The following is a 16,520-nucleotide window of genomic DNA, read 5'->3' as shown; positions in this document are numbered from 1 at the left end:
GTCAAAACTTCTCCTTGGGAAATGTATATCAAAAAAGGAAAAAGGGAAAATCTTTGAGACCATCTACCTATTACTTCTCTCTTCAAAGACCTATAAGCAGACTAAGCATCACGATGACTTTAAAAGATGGTTCCAACAGGGCATTACGGTGGCATCACTCCAGCCGTTACCAGTCTGAAGGTCAGGAGCTACCACCATGCGCACATCAGCAGTTCGCTTTTAGTTACAGAGGACGTTTCATCAGAAGTATGCTTTGAAAACACACACACACACACACACGCACACACACACGCGTGCACACACACACACACACACACGCACGCACATGCACATGCACACACACCGAGCAACAAAACCTCTCCATGACTTCTGGAGGTACCTGGCAAGAGGGAGAAGGTTCTTAAGGTCCCGGCCATAGACCCGCCTAATTTTTGAAAGCACCTGATAATAATAGAAAACTCTAGGTGCTCCTGGAACTAAAATTCTCTGAATAAGGCTCAAAATGGACTTGTTGTTTCAACTCCAAGTGATGAGAAATCTTAAGTAAAGATTTGTTGCATTTATTATAAAGTAAAAATTGTAAAGGCTTATAATACACATGAACAAAATTACCAGAGGCAAGCCAGAGCCCTTCCCTTTGAGCAATCACTCCGAGCTATTAATCTGGGCCCCAGCAGACACAGCCCCATCGGCGCTCGGTCCGGATGTGGAGAAGGACCTCGATGAGACAGAAGTGTCTGGGCACAGCCCTTGTCTGACCCACACCATCCCAGCCCCGCCGGAAAGCTGAAGTCTTACTGCAGGCCTTCCTTCCAGCAGAACTTCCCGGGAGGACGTGTGGGGAGAAAGGGCGCTGTCTGCCCAGAGAGCCCTGGGTCCCGGGGCTAGGGTTCCAGCAGCACGATGGGCAGCTCCCGGGGCAGGGTGCCGGCGCTCTCCTCTCCGTCCGCTGCACCACAGCCCACGAGGGGAGTCCCCTTCCCTTCCTCAACTCACAGACGAGGGGACAGACTTGGGAGGCTGAGTGGCCTGCCCCAAATGCAGTGGCTGTGAAAGGCAGGGCTGAGCCTCCAGCCAAGGGCTGACTCCAGAACCATAGGTCACGACCAGGCCTGAGAGCTCATTGTTTTTAAGCTCCTTAGCTTCAATATCACCATTAGGCAAAGAGACGAAGGAACACTGCCTGACTCGAGTTAAAGCAGCTAATCATACTGACTTACTGTGTTCACACACTTGGGAAAAACAAAGCAGATAATCACTGTTTCCTTATGGTGCCTTGGTCCCCGTGACACACGCGTCTTTACCAAGACACACGCAAACGCATCTGAGAAGTGGTTCCATGCAGCAACCCCCAAGCGTGTCCACAGGAAGAACCTTCCAGAAAGGTAAAGTGATGACTTGTTAACATATCATAACATAACCAAAGAAACATCTCACTTTTCAGAATTAAGGATTTTGAAAGACTAAACACACTCAGACAAAACATACGCACAACTGAAAACACAGACGGCATCTAAGGTAGATGACCCAGAACAGTGAGGGGCAGCGGGGCAGCTCGGAGTCTGAGGCGAGCCTGCTGGAGTTGGAGTCCCAGCTCTGGGTGCCGTAATCTCTCAGTGCTTTGATTTCCTCATCTGTCCAGTGGGGGTAACAGGAGTGTAAAAGTAGTCAACAGTACTGGTTTGTGAAGATCAGGGTGATATTCAGAACAGTGCCTGCACACAGCAGGTGTTGAATAAGTCCTAGATATATATTATCAGATGCAGTTAGAGCTGCGCCTCTTAAATTGAGGACCGCACTGCCCTCCGGGGGTATTTGGGGGGGGGGGCACTTTTGGGTTTTCATGATGACTGGGAGGGCCAGGGCCGCTGGATGTCCCCTAATATGCCAACAGCCTTCCACAACAAAGACTGTCCACCCCAAATGTAACAGCTTCCCTTCGAAAAACCATAAAGCTTACTTTGAAATTTGCCTTGAACATTAAAATTATCACCTTTACATGCACCAAAAATAATTCCATGGAGATTTATTTTAAGGGAAAAAAATCCTCGAGCGAGTGTTCAGAAACTCCGCTCTTCAGCTGCTCTGAAAGGTGCCCAAACTTAATGGTGTTTCACTGTCTGCTCTTCACTCCCAGCAGCTGGGGTCCTGAATCGCCAACCCCACTCTGCAGCACCCAGGCTTTCCTCTGCTGGTCTTTACCCAAAAGTGAGCCAGGCATCCTGATCCCCCCTCGGGGTCTGAGAACCTTCCAGGGTCTGGAGTTACCGACCCAGGAACCAGTGACTAGGCTCAAGAGCCCAGTGCCCAGGCCCTGCACCAAGGGCTTCTGCTTGGCACTGTGTCAAGGTTAATACACGAAATGGGAAGCCTTCCCCATATTCTCATTCTCTTTGTCTCTCAGCATCTTAGCCCGAACTTTGGCTCCCCTCAGGGACGGCGTAGGTCCCTGCACTGCCGGGCAAGTGTCAGCCCCCCTCCAGCCCCCGGGCAGCTGTGCTCCAGGCACCCGAGCTGCTCCCCACGGAGCCCTGGCTGCAGTGAGGCAGAGACCAGGTAAACCCCAGAGCCGGGACTCGGATCCAAGCTTCAAAATAAGTGGACAAAGGGGAAGGGGGGATGAGTGAGAAAGATGCCCAAGTCTGTTCCAAAGCTCGTCTCACTCGTTCTGAGTCACAGACATGTGCACGCACAACACATGCACACACATGCAGGCACAAACATAGACACAGACACAGACACACACACACACACACACACACACACACACACACAAGAGCACTGGCAAGCTGGAGTTAAGGCCTTTTGGGAACTAATGCAACATCTGCCCCTGAGCTGGGCCATTCATGCTCGGCCCCTGTGTCCTGAGGAAGGCAGATCCACACGGAAGGGTCTCCAGGAATTAAGGCGTGCCTCTGAACATCGGCCATTTACTTCTGAGGGGATTTAAGTGTGTAATCTCTGACTCACGTGCAGTTGAAAGGAAAGGGTGCATGTCTGCCTTTTCCCTGCTACAGGAGTTAACCTTGCCGTATTTACTTGGATGACCAGAGATGCCCAAAGTAGAAAAGGAGTGGAAAAAAGAGGTACTTCAGAAAACTTATATGAGTTATGTCACTAACAGTTTGTTAACTGCCCTTGAAAAAGACTAGATTAAGCAGAAAGCCACCAACCATCCCAGGATGGTGAGAAAGCCCATGGATTTTCTCTCCTGGGATCCGTCTAAACCAGGTGTGAGGATTCGGGGGGAGCATGGAAGGAGAGGTAAACACACCGTTTCCAGGTATGGGACACGCTCCAGAGTCTCACTGCTGCCGCACCACCAGCTCCCACCACAGAGCCCGGAGAGGTGCTCTAAAACCACGAGAAGGGGCCCAGCACCCGGCACGTCTGGTGGAGGCTCTGATCGGGACGTGCGTCTGCCAACCCCAATGTTAGGGGTGAGTTTGGGCAGCTCACTATTAGGAATGCTAAGAAGAAACAGACAAAACCCCACACGTACACTAAGGGGGGGTGACTGAAAGATGCATCAGGCATGAGCAGGACTGAGGATCAACCCGCAGAACTAAGTGCACTTTCCAGGCCACCGAGCAGGGTGATGGTGGGCCCCGATCGGTGGACAGTCCCTGACGTGGACAGTCCCGCACGATTACCACCAGCCAGATGCGCCCAGACCCTCGCCTCCCGCCTTGTCAGCCTCACCCTGGCTTCCCAGCTCTTAGTTTCTCTCACCTCATCCCTTTCACATATTTGCCTTTTGTCCTATAAGTTCTGCTCCCATGGAAGCTGCAACAAACCAATTCTGTGTGTTCTCCTCCGGGTGGGATCAACCCAGGACAGGCAACACAGCCACGGGATCGGGACCCCTCCTAAGGAAGAGGGTCCCCAAGGTGCACATAGCACTGTCGCCAAATGAGACGCCATGTATCACATGGGACCTAACTGCTGAGCAAAGCTGCTACTTATTGTCTACCCAGGGCGACACGTCCGCAAGTAAGTGTGGTGAGTTTACAGGGAGCAACCCCTACGACCACGAGTGCTTGGAACAGTGGAGTATGCAAAGTGCAAAAACAAAAAGGAAATTCTATTGCGTCACGGCTCATCACCATGAAACTAGTGCTAGAAACATAAGAAAATAACCCAGAATTTCTGCCATACTTGCTACTCCAAACTAAGTTTATTTCTTTGTTCATAAAAATCATCCACGTTTCTGCTTCATCACACTCTACCCGTGAATGTGAGTGGACATAAAATTATACTAACAAGTCCTGAACAAAGTAGCATACACCTAATATACGTACTCTATATCCCTTCGTAATCACTGAGAGAAAAACACAAGAAATGGGCCATTTCTGCAAATAAACCCAAATTAAAAACAAATCTAAACTTCTCTGAGGCAGTTAACAAGGACCTAATGGCAGGAACAATGGTTCTCATCTGGCAGGTTTCATGCTGATCAAACAAAACACACACTTCTCTTCTTCAGGTAAGTGACTCCAAAATGAATGATTCACACTCTGGAGTTTGGCACCTGGGGTGAGGACACTCAAAGGACACTGAGAAACTCTTAAAACAACCTCAATATAAAATCAATTTTAATTCACGTAACTGACATATCCCACCTATTCCCTGCAGCCTCTTCGGGTGGGAAGTGGGGCCGTCAGGGCAGCATAACTGCCAGGAGGACAGAAACCACCCCGACACGACAGGCAGGAGACGGCTGCATGTGCTGTGGAAACCAAAGAGCCAGCACACGAGGGGCCGGGCCAAGACCGCTAGTCCCCGGGGCATTCCAAAACCCACCGTCACTACTTGACTGAAAAAGGGAAAACCCCAAGGCAGAAGCGAATCTATTAAGGCATTGGTGATTCTATCAGTGGTTACCAGTCAAATTTTGAAAACCCTTTACAAAAAGAATGTAAAACATTATTTCCCCAGTTTGTACATCTCTCTCTTAAAATACACAGATGTGGCAATCTGGTTAATTTCTTCCTGCTCAAAAGTCAAAAAAATCACAGCAGAACACAAGATAGCTTTTCATAAATGCTACAAGGATTAAGAAAAAAGGTCACTTTAAGAGTTACACCATTAAGTCAGGAAGCCCGCTGTGACTGAGTCCGTGGATGCAAGGTTTCCTGTGGCCGAGACACACGGATACTTGTAGTGAAAGAATCATGCTTACGCACTGCCGGGTACCCCTTTCTGACAACACACGACTGTGGAACTTTGGGCACTGGGTGACTTAGTTATCCAAAGTCTGTGTTTCTTCTGACATTGCTCACCTGCACACACACACTTACATCAGCCATGTGCATGGCTCAACAGAAACACGCCCTCCCACTAAGAATCCAGCCATGGACAGTGTGTGGGCAAAAAGACCTGCACTCCTCAGAAGCCTCCCTGGGCGGGACACGTCCGAGGCCCAGAGCCTGTCACAACGCAGGGCGGATGCACACAGCTGCACTGGCCCTCCTGGGGCGAGGCTCCTGTCCTGTCCTTCTGCCCCAAAGAGGGCTGAGGGGCAGAGCCAGGGGGCAGTGCAGGGCCCTCAACCCTGGAACGGCTGACTCGTACCAGCCCTGAAGTCCAAGTTCACACAGGCCCACTGCGGCCGCTCACTGCAGACTCCACCCAAGGCAGGGAGAAGAGGGCAAGTGCAGGGCAGGGTGGGCGCCGTGTGGCTTAGCGGCACGTCCAGGAAGCTCAAGCCTTCTGCTCCTGGGTCTCACCAGCAAGTTCAGGGTTGGCTCGGAGCCATGACACATTTTGACGTGAAACACCTCCCGAACCCCAAGCAGCAGCCCTGGCTGTCCCTGCTCTCCCCCTCCTCCCACACCCCGTTTCTCAAACAGCAGAAGAAAAATCGACTACAGTTTAAAATTCTCCAGGCAGAGTTAGTGGTCCTTCGGGTTTACAGTTTTTAATTATTTAAACCTCAAGTTTAAATAATCACAAACAGAACTTCAAAAAATACATTCTCCTAAACTATCCCACTGGATACAATGGTATATGTCTGCCCAGCATGTTCTGGGAAAGCCCCTTTGGGTTCATGAGAGAACCAACTGAAACACACTTTGAACCCTAGTATTTAATGGAAACTTGAACTACGATCTCAGAAAGAATATGAGTTTCTCCTGTAATATAAATAATTATGTATACTCTGCACCGTACGTTCAGATTTTCATATTCTGACTCTTCCTAGATAAGCTGTATCTGTACAGTGCATTTTACTATTTTTTCCTCATCACCCGCTTCCTAATACTTAGCTTCAATGACACTCACAAGGCGCCAGGGTGGCTCTGACGACCATCGCCATTTGACAAATGAGACTTTAGCCGAAGTGAAAGAGGAAGACATCTTTATATTGTCCTGTAAAACCACAGACTGTTCTTTTCCCACAACATAAGGGATGCGAGGCCTCATTCCAGGCTTCTCTTGAAGCTAGCGGACCACTTTAGCGCTGAGCCAGTAACCAGGGAAGCAACTTCAGGGCTCCAGTTTAAAAACCTCACACCTAAGTACATCTAGGTTGGACGAAACCAGAAAGCACAAACCTGGACCTGTCACAAACCTGACACTGTCATAATCACAGAGACGTTTCTACCATCACTGGCAGCAGAATCATACCGTAGGATCTCTGAAAATTTCAAACATCTTTTTTTATGTATCCTCAGAGACAACTTTGAAAAGATATTAAGGATAACTTTGAATTTACTCTTTGTAACATTCACCCAAGTCAACTTACACTGTTCTATACACTGAAGTGAAAAGAAGAAACACAAAATCAGAGAGGAGGCCAAATCCTTTCTTCTGGCCAAACCACCTCAAGTATTTGGAGACCTGCACAAGTTTCTTTTCTTCTCTTTCCTCTCTAAGCTCAACACCAAAGCTTACAGCCCTTTTTCCTTCTTCTAATAAGAACAGTAACATGCACACCCGCTTCCCAGGAATTCCTGACCCTCTCAGCCGGCCTGGCATTCCAGTGTGATATTTACCTCCATCTGCACTGCAGAGGTATCTTCTCCCCAGAAAGCAGAGGTCAGCGGTCACTGTGCAAGTGTCACGGGCATCTGCAAGTACATCAGAGAAAGACCCGGCACGTCCCCCGTAGTGAGGCTAACCCAGCCCGTCGCGGCCCCTCCACAATCTGGGGGGGGGCAGGGTGTGTGAGCAGGGGCTGCCGCTGACCACCACTAATTTCGCTTCCATCCCCCAAAGCTGCTGGTTTCCGATTTTAGTGGGTTCTCCCTTAAGGAGACTCTCACCGTCCGTGGAACACTGCAATCTGTATGACTGCTCCTGACGCACCACTTGGGAAATGGTGCGTGTTTCCATTATCTTGACTTTGCTTCCACTCTCCAGCAGGACGCACTAACCCACAACCAAGGCACGTAACTCCTCAGCAGCTGGAGCCTCTTCACCGTCAGAAGGAGACGGAGAGCCACAAAATCACCCCGTGGTGGCTAATCAGCCCTTGGGCCAATCTCGACGGTGACACAGCCCCTACCTCATAGGGAGCCAGAGCCAGAGAACTGTCACCTCCTTCCTGCTCTTACCTGCCACGTCCCCAAACACCTCGCCTTCATCGGGGCTCCAAAAGACGCCGGTGTACACAGGAGACAGGAGTGTAATGCCAGGAGGCCCTAGAGAGTTCGGTGGGTCTGCAGCCCCCCATGTGCCCAGCTCAGTGCCCATGTAGACACCGCACATGCTGATAAAATGCATCCCCCGTCAGTGTCAGCACTGACCCTGGAAGACCCCTAACTCCAGAGAAGAACGAGCACACAGCACACAAAGGGGGAGCTGTCAGCAGCCCTTCCTCACCTACCCCCGAAAAGGGAAAGAGTGTCAACTACACGTGTGACACTAGGACGAACTCTCACCTCAGTGTCTTTAACAGAACAAGGTAAAATTTTATTAATTTTACTTATCTACATCCCATATCCTTCCAAAAGGATTTAAGGCAGCTAATATACATAACCTGGAGTATGACGGGATGAGATGCCCTGAAAGCGGTGAAAAGGCCACAGTTCGGTAAAAGCATCCTCATGGCTCAGTCCAAGCCCTGCAGGCAGCCCGCCACCAGCTGCACTGACTTCACCCAGGAGGACCTCACGTGAGAGGCGTGGTCACGGCCGTGTGTCTGTTGAGCAGCAGAGCAGCCAGTGCCCCTCACCTCAGTGTGACAGGCAGAGTGGAAAGAGGGTCATGAGTTATGACTAGATTCAGGGAAAGGCACGCGGCACTGAGCAGGTGTGAAAGAGAGCTCACTGCATCCAGTGAATTTAGAGCTGGCAAGAACATCAGAGACTCCTGAATTCAACCCATTCTACACACGAGGGAATGAGGCCCAAACTGACCTACTCGCCAAAGGGATGCCGTGAATTAGCTACAGATCTGCAGGCAGAGCCCAGGGCCACGGACGCCAGGCCCACCGTTTCTTCCACAATCACCACGCTGACTGCAGGAGCGAACCAGGAGGGAGAGGAGAAGCATGCCAGAAAAGATGATGACTCTAGTATCGGCAAAATGAGGGGGTCCCCTCGAGAGCAGAATTCGTTTACACTGATCATCCAGAAAGGACCAGCAGGAATATGCGTGAACACCCCCCAAACTTATTCTGATGAAGATGCATCTATACTCCCAGCGCCTGACACCACTTACAAACCACAGAATGACGGCCACAGGCGGTTCCCAATCCGCGTTCTGCAGGTGCGCTCCTGCAGCCAGACTGCCCAGCTGGGAGGCCCAGTCACTCCCCCGAGGAGCGAGGGACCCTGGACGCAATCTCCTCCTCTCTCTGGCCTACAGTTAACTTACCTACAGCGGTCCCCACTTTACAGGGTCACAGTCACGACTCCGCATCGTTTCTGCGGCCCCAATTCGCTCCCTTTTGCACTCAGCCCCCGGCGGAGCGCTCCGCGTGCCAGGCACTGTCCTTGGTGCTGATGCAGGCTACAGGACGCAGCCTGCATCCTGACAGGCCCCTGCCCAGAGGAAGCTCAGGCTACAGAGAAAGACGCAGGAGTACGCGCAGAGAGGAGGGTCAGGAGGTGGTGACTGCTATGACGAGATAGGACTGGGTAAAATGACAGAAAGGCGTGAGTGGGGCTGGAGCAGTGATCATTTCGAAGAAAATGGTTAGGAAGGGCCTCTCTGAGGAGGGGACACTCAGCCCAGAGGAGCTGAGTGCTGCAGGTCACGGGGCGGCCCCTCTGGGTCAAGTCGGGACCTGTGTCCCCACAGGGCGAAACCGGGGAGTCAGGCCTGGAAGGGTCTGGCGGGTACGTTACACCAGCCCCTTCACTGCCTTATTTACAGCCACGCAAAGTACCACATTCCAGAGACCCTGCCATCAGCACAACGAGAAATGTCTCACCTCCTTTTCAGGAATGGAGACCTGATCTACAGAAACAGGTGACTTTCCAGTGACCCTACGGCCACCTCGGGGAAGGTGAGCACAAGAGACCCACCGTGCACTAGCTGACCCTGCTTGCGGCGATGCAGACGTGGGAGCCGTCTACCCCATGCCCTGCCGCTCCAGAACAGGAGAGGCTGAGGGGCCCTGAGGACAGGGGCCCCACGCCTCTGCCTGTCAGCGCAGCCACGACTCCAGGGCACTGGGACTGTGTGGCGTTCCTGGACACTCCCTTCTGGCCAGCAGTAGCCGATGGTCAGAGCATCTGGGAGCCCCTCTCCTGGAACTGCTCTCAGCACAAATAACAAGCCAAAAGGAAAGCAAGCAAGTGAACACAGAACACCGACTGCCTCATGTCTGACCACAGTGTCCTTCACCTCCACGGATCCACCAGACTTAAATTTCCAAAACTCATATTCCCTACCTAATAATGAAACTTTGACACCACCGAGGATACTTAAGAGAACGTGCACGACAACCCCACATGCTGAGGAGGATGCCGAGACTGGACCCGCACACACACGGCTGGCACGACCCCTCTGGAGCAGAGCGCAGTCGTTTCCACCAAACTAAACACTGCGCCGCACGGCCCAGCGGCTGCCCCCAGGTACCTGGCCAGGAGAGTGGAGACCCAGGTGCGCAGGGTACTGTTCAGAGGCTCTCTACACACGACAGCCCGAAGCCGGGGACCCAGATGCTCCACAGGGGAACACTTACACGAACTGTGTCCACCCCACCCGGAGTCCTACTCAGAGTAAGAAGGAAGGAGGCACGATGAGCAAAAGCCGCCATCAGATGCACATGGCGTGACTCCACGTGCAGAATGCTCTCCCGGTGACGGCGCACCGGGTGGCGCGGGCTCGCAGCGGCCAGGGATGAAGGGCGGGGCGTGGGGGGGCGGCAGTGGCCGCAACAAGGCGGCCCGAGCGATCCTGGTTCTGTGCCCCGACCGTGGTGGTGACTACACAGACTGACACGCGTGATGAGATGCAGGGAACTCAGCGCACACACAGGCGGGGGTGCGGAACACATGAACCTGCGTGGGGCTGTGGGCTGCCTCGATGGCAGTGGTGCATGGTCCCTGCTGGGGGAGACGCAGGGTCTCTCTGAGCTGTCTGAGCTGTTGCTACAACCGCACCTGCAGCCACAGGTGAAAAGGTCAAAGACACAGAGCGATGCAATGGATGACAAAAAAGACTTCAAGCACTTTGAACAAGAGCAGCAAATCGGGAGTAACAGCATTCCGAGGAGACTCCGAGGAGGACGGGTCTAAACACCGACACTCATCTCCTAGCATGCTCCCTTCACAGGTGAGAGTGCAGGCGCGCTACATCCACCTCCCAATGATGCCCATGGGCGGGCACGGCCTGCTCCCCCACGACAGCAGCTCTGATGGAGCATTTGGGTCCAGGTGGGGAGCGGGGAGCGGGGAGCGGACGACGGCCCCTCCCTTAGCCCCTCGTTCCCTCATCCCCTCGTCCACAGGGGCAGGTCCCTTCCCGGCGCTCACCCCTCTCTGCACTCGCCAAAGGCACGTACGCCACCTGTATATGCCGGCTTCGCCCGAAATGACTGCGGGTCTGCACTGTCTCACTCACCCATTCCCCAGTGCCAGGGTAGCTCCTGGAACAGACACACGTGCATGCACACACATATGTACACACACTCTCTCACTCACACACACACGTGCAAATGTTTGCTGGGGAAGCAGGGCTGCCACCTGAGACGTGGGCTCCGAACAGCTGTGTGGTTTGCAGCGCAGGGGGCAAACAAGGGGGCAGGACAACCCCTTCTGTGCAGATGGCCGACCTCCTGGGAAAAAGCAACAAGCCCGACCTGGCACCTGCTAACCACCTCCACACACAGACCGACAGACGGAGGCCCCCCAGGGCCCTGGCCACGCAGGCCCCCAGCTCTGCTCCCCCCGCCCTCCCCTCCTCCAAACGCAGCTGACCGTGGGGACCAGTGTAAGTCCCAGCTCCAAACGTCACCTCCTCAGAGACTCCGTCATCAATTCCTCTAGTAAAAATTAGGGACTCTCTCCTCGGGGGGCCCACGGCACACAGTTCAGAACGACTCCAGCGTGGTCCCCACCTGCCCTGGGTCTCGGTTAGATGTTTACACCACAGCCTCCCCGAGAGATCGTGACTCCTCGAGGCCAGGTCCCCTGACCCATCACCCTGGGTCCCTGGAGCCTGGCAGGCGTGTGCAGCAGGTGCTTAATAAATACCTGCTGGATTAAATTTGTTTAATCGGTAGGGGTGACTAAGAAGTGACTACACGGAGGCTCTTTCTCATGTACCTGCACACACACGCACATGCACGCACAAGCACACGCACGCACACGTACGCACACGTGGGAGTGTGACCGTATTAAGCAAAACAAGTACTGTTGTAACCGTCAACACCCATAACAAGGGTACGTTCCCACGGTCCCTTCTAGAAAGCACGGCCCCCTGAGTTTGCCAAGGCTTCGGCAACTCGACACGTGAGCCATGAGCGTCGTGAGGAGTATCTGTGCGTTACTGCAGGGGGCACAGCAATCCGGCCATCGCAGCACGCGGGCAGCCAGGGGCCTGGGAGCCCTGAGGGATGCTGGTGGCGTCCCTCCGTCCTGAGACTGCACAGGACACTTGGGGAAATAAATGCAGGATGAAGCCTCAGAGGGCTGTGGGCACAGCACGACCTGCACACGGGGCGTCCACACTTGGTCCACAGAAGAAGACATCATAAGCCTTCAACCCAAGGTAACAAATAAGTTAATTTATGCACAGGATTGCTGAGTGAAGGTGTATCTATGAGGTTAAAAGCAATGCAGTGCTTAAGTGCTGGACGGCACCTGACTGCCATCCTCCCGGCAGGTACCCAGCAAGACTGACTTTAGAAGAAAAGGATCTGGACGCAGCTTTTCTCAGTACGTGTGCAGCAGGGTGTCCGTAGATTTCTCTCCTCTGGGAAACAACTGGCACTAAAGAGAGAGCGGAAGCAAGCAATTTATGCAGAGAGGCCTCTGTGGTGGGGGCCTGCCTCCAAGCCTGCCTGGGCACGCAGGGGCGGAACCTACCAGGCTGTGCTGCCGTGGGCCGCAGGGCCCAGGTGACAGAGCAACTCCAGGGCGTGTGCAGGGCTCGCTGCATCCTCCGGGGACTCGTGGCCGCCGGGCTCCAGCTCCGCTGGCATCCTCCACACCGCGGCGCACGTCACGACTTTGCCATCTGCAGCTGAGGGACAAGGGAGACGTGAGCAGAGCGTGGCCGCCTGCCCTGCGGACGGCGCCCACACACGCAGCCCCGGGCCCGCACCCCTGCCCTCGAAACGCCGACCAGGCGGGCGGCTCCAGACCCTGCTCCCCTGCCCTGTTCCAACACATCATCCTGCTTTAGAAGAAAATTTAATTTCCTCAAAATCGATTTCCTCCTGTTCTTCCTCAACAGCTCTTCAAAAAAGGGAGTGAAATGAAGGTGGGGCGCAGCTAAAGATATAATCACCACGGGTGCAGCTGGGGTCTAAGAGAGGCATTAAATGGATTTTCCCTGAAAGCTCTGTGAGAGCACCTTGCACAGGGGCTGAGAGCCCTGCACACACTGCATTCACACGTATGTGCTAAATGGTGTCAGTGGTGGCGCAGGCCCCTGTCCACTGAGGCGATGAGTGCGGGCCGGATGCCACAGGCTAAGCCCTGGTGGAGAGCAGTCCGGCACCCGATGGTGACGCACAGCCACTTAGTGGACAGGGGCACTGAGCACAGACAAGACACGCGGGTCACCTCTTTTCAGGAACCTGTCTGGCTCTAGGTCTCTGCCCTCTAAACAACTTTTCTTTTTTTTAAAAAAAACAATTTTTCAGTAAGACACAAAATAAGACGAAAAGACAAAACAAAAAGAAACAGATTTAACATTATGTGGTTAAAAACCGAATCATAAATTCCTAAATGTAAACCCTTTCAAAATTTGCTTTCCATTTAGTTCTAAATGGCATATGTGATAAACACCTTCCCCTTTAAAAAATAGTCTTTAATAAATGATAATAAAACAATGAACAGGCTTCAGCATTAAATCGTCAATTGGTAACATGTGAAGAATATGAAAGAATTGTAGAAAAAGAAAGAATACCCCAAGAAATAAGAAAACAAAGGACCTTAGAGTACATTTAAAAACGTCCCACTTCTTATTAGATACATGGTCCTCCAATCTAAACACCAACTAATGAAGCAAGAAATACAGCAGTGAAGACAACGGGCAAAATGCCTGGCTCCCCAGGTACTATTATCATAATACCATTATTACCCATGATCAAATCGTCAGTAGAAGGATCAGGGTTTCAACCAAGGCTTTCTGATCCCAATCTCAGTGCTCAGTCCACATACTTCATTGGGTCTGAGAGAGTATGGAATTGCAGCTTAAAGGAAAAAGAATCATGTATATTACATATAAATTTAATGTTAACACATCCACCTTTAACCATGAAAAAGTAGTTCACGACAGCTTCTGCCTACAAGAGAAATTGATTTTTTTGCTGAGATTTTCAGTTCCACAGTCTTGCTGTAGAGCCCATGGGATTGACAGTGGAACTCCTGAAACAGGAGAACTAACTAAAGAGAGAGTTGGCAACTTTAATAAGCTGAAAAGAATAAGCAAATGCCCGAAACATTCACCCAGCAGAGGCACAGATTATACTAATCTCCCTAAATGACAGAAAAAGAAATTTCTAATCTGAAAAGTGATGGGACTGATAACATGAGAACTGAACTGTGGCTGCAGTGCACAACATGACAGAAGATGACACAGCAAAAATAGCTACTGTGCAGGAAGCAACTAGTGTGCGGGAAGCAACTAGTGTGCGGGAAACTAGTGCGCGGGAGGAGCAACTAGTGGCGGATTTCCCACTGAACGGCTCCTTCTTCTGAGAATTCTGTGCATGTGTCAGGAAAGTAACTCCTCCTGTAGCTGCCTGCTCACCCAGCAAACATAACTGCCAGGGGGTGAACAGTTAAATACTTTCCTCTTGAGAAGAGGAATGAGATGAGAATGCTTTGTGCTACCACCTGTAGCTAACGTTACACCAGAGGTCCCAACTACTTCGATATGGCAAGAAAAAAAATAAAGATATGAGAACATGAAAAGAATAAAAATACTGGGGCTTCCCTGGTGGCGCAGTGGTTGAGAATCCGCCTGCCAATGCAGGGGACACAGGTTCGAGCCCTGGTCTGGGAAGATCCCACATGCCGCAGAGCAACTGGGCCCGTGAGCCACAATTACTGAGCCTGCGCGTCTGGAGCCTGTGCTCCACAACAAGAGAGGCCGCGATAGTGAGAGGCCCGTGCACCGCAATGAGGAGTGGCCCCCGCTTGCCACAACTGGAGAAAGCCCTCGCACAGAAACGAAGACACAACACAGCCATAAATAAATAAATAAAGCAAACTGTCAACAAGCAAAAATAAATAAATAAACACTATTAAAAAAATAAAAATAAAAATACTGTTACTTGCTAATGATTATATGTATAGAAAACTTAAGAGAATTTACACTTATAGACATTAGAAATAAAACAGGGAATTTAGCAAAATTGCTAGACACAAGGGTGATATATAAAATTCGATTGGTATCTATAGATTAACAACAAAAATTTTAAAGACAAAATTTGAAAAACTATTAACAATAGAATTAAAAAATGAAATATCCAATAATATCTCAAACTAAAGAGGTGCCAAATGAAGACTACTGCTGAGAGAAGGCAAAGGCCTCAGTAAACGGAGGGGCATACCATGTTCATGGATGGGAAGCTTCACCACTGTACAGAGCCCCTGAACCCCAAAGCTCTAGATGGCCTCAGTAAATGGAGGGGCATACCATGTTCACAGATGGGACGCTTCACCACTGTACAGAGCCCCTGAACCCCAAAGTTCTAGATGGCTTTTTTTTTTCCTTTTTTTGGTAGAAATCAACAACCTGATTCTGAAGTCCTAAAACTTACATGGAAACGTGAACCGCCCAGATGGCCAAGACAGTCATGCAGAAGAACAAAACTGGATGGTTTACAACCTGATATTAATTTACTGCTGATACACAGATAGATCAATAGCCCAGAGAAAGAAAATGGAATCCAGAAAGAGACCTTACACAGATGGTCACCTGATTTACAACCAAACGCCATTTACTGGAGTGGACAAAGGATGGTCTTTTCAATAAACGATGCTGGATCAATTCTATCAATATATCCACATGAAAAAAACGAGCTGCATTCTACCTCACAACACACCCAAAAACTACCTCCAGACAGACTGAAGTTCAAAATGAGAAAGACAAAATCATACAGATCTTTTCTAGACGATATAGTAGAATATCCTCATAACTCTTCAATAAGCAAAGATTTCTTAATCAGGGCAGAAAAACCACTAATCACAAAGGAAAAGACCGATAACAGACTACTTTATAATTAAGAACTTCTATTCACCAAAAGACATTGGACTTCATCAAAATTAAAAACTGCTGCTCTTGGAAAGACACTGCTTTAAAAATGAAGCAAAACTTGGAGAAAATATTCAGAATACATATGTCTGTATCCAGATAAAGGGCTTGTATCCAGAATATATAAAGAACTCCTACAACTTAATGATAAGACAAATAACCCAGTTTTTAAAAGTGGGCAGAAGATTGAATCAGACATTTCACAAAAGAAAACATATGAACGGTCAACAGCACCAGAAAAGATGCTCAACATCAACAGTAACTGGAGAAATGCAAAACAAAACCAAAATGAGATACACTACATACCTGCCAGAACGGCTAAAATTTAATGTAAAAATGATCACCACCACCAAGTATTGGCAAAGATGTGGAGCAACCAGATCCCTCAGAGGACTGTTGGAAAGAGCGTAAAATAGTTCAAACACTTTGGCGGTTGGACACCCACATACCAGGTGACCAGCAATTCCACTCTCAAGAGAGGCTGTCACGACGCGTGGCCTGTTGGTAACGGGCTTTGTGGCCGCTCTCTGATTCCAGCACTTAAACCTGGCCCCAAAGCAACAATGGCCTGGTGATGGTATGTATGTAACTGCCAGAAGCCAGGGGCCAGCAATTAGCCTAATGACCGACAGGCC

General features: G+C 50.7%; 1 protein-coding gene across 5 annotated transcripts in view; it reads right to left on the bottom strand.

Moving 5' to 3' along the window:
• The window catches only part of EIPR1 (EARP complex and GARP complex interacting protein 1), an 88,499-nt gene that overhangs the window by 23,258 nt on the left and 48,721 nt on the right, over positions 1–16,520 (bottom strand). For all 5 annotated transcript variants that reach the window (XM_027113873.1, XM_027113874.1, XM_027113875.1 and 2 more), the window contains one exon: positions 12,483–12,639. In XM_027113873.1, the coding sequence (XP_026969674.1) occupies positions 12,483–12,639 (157 nt within the window). The remainder of the gene's footprint in view (positions 1–12,482; positions 12,640–16,520) is intronic.

The sequence above is a fragment of the Aethalodelphis obliquidens genome, unplaced genomic scaffold (genome assembly GCF_003676395.1).
Source record: "Aethalodelphis obliquidens isolate GAN/ISIS:26980383/991018 unplaced genomic scaffold, ASM367639v1 scaffold12, whole genome shotgun sequence".
Taxonomy (NCBI): Eukaryota; Metazoa; Chordata; class Mammalia; order Artiodactyla; family Delphinidae; genus Aethalodelphis; species Aethalodelphis obliquidens.
Note: the sequence above shows the minus strand (reverse complement) of the source record. Positions and strands in the feature narration are given on the sequence as shown.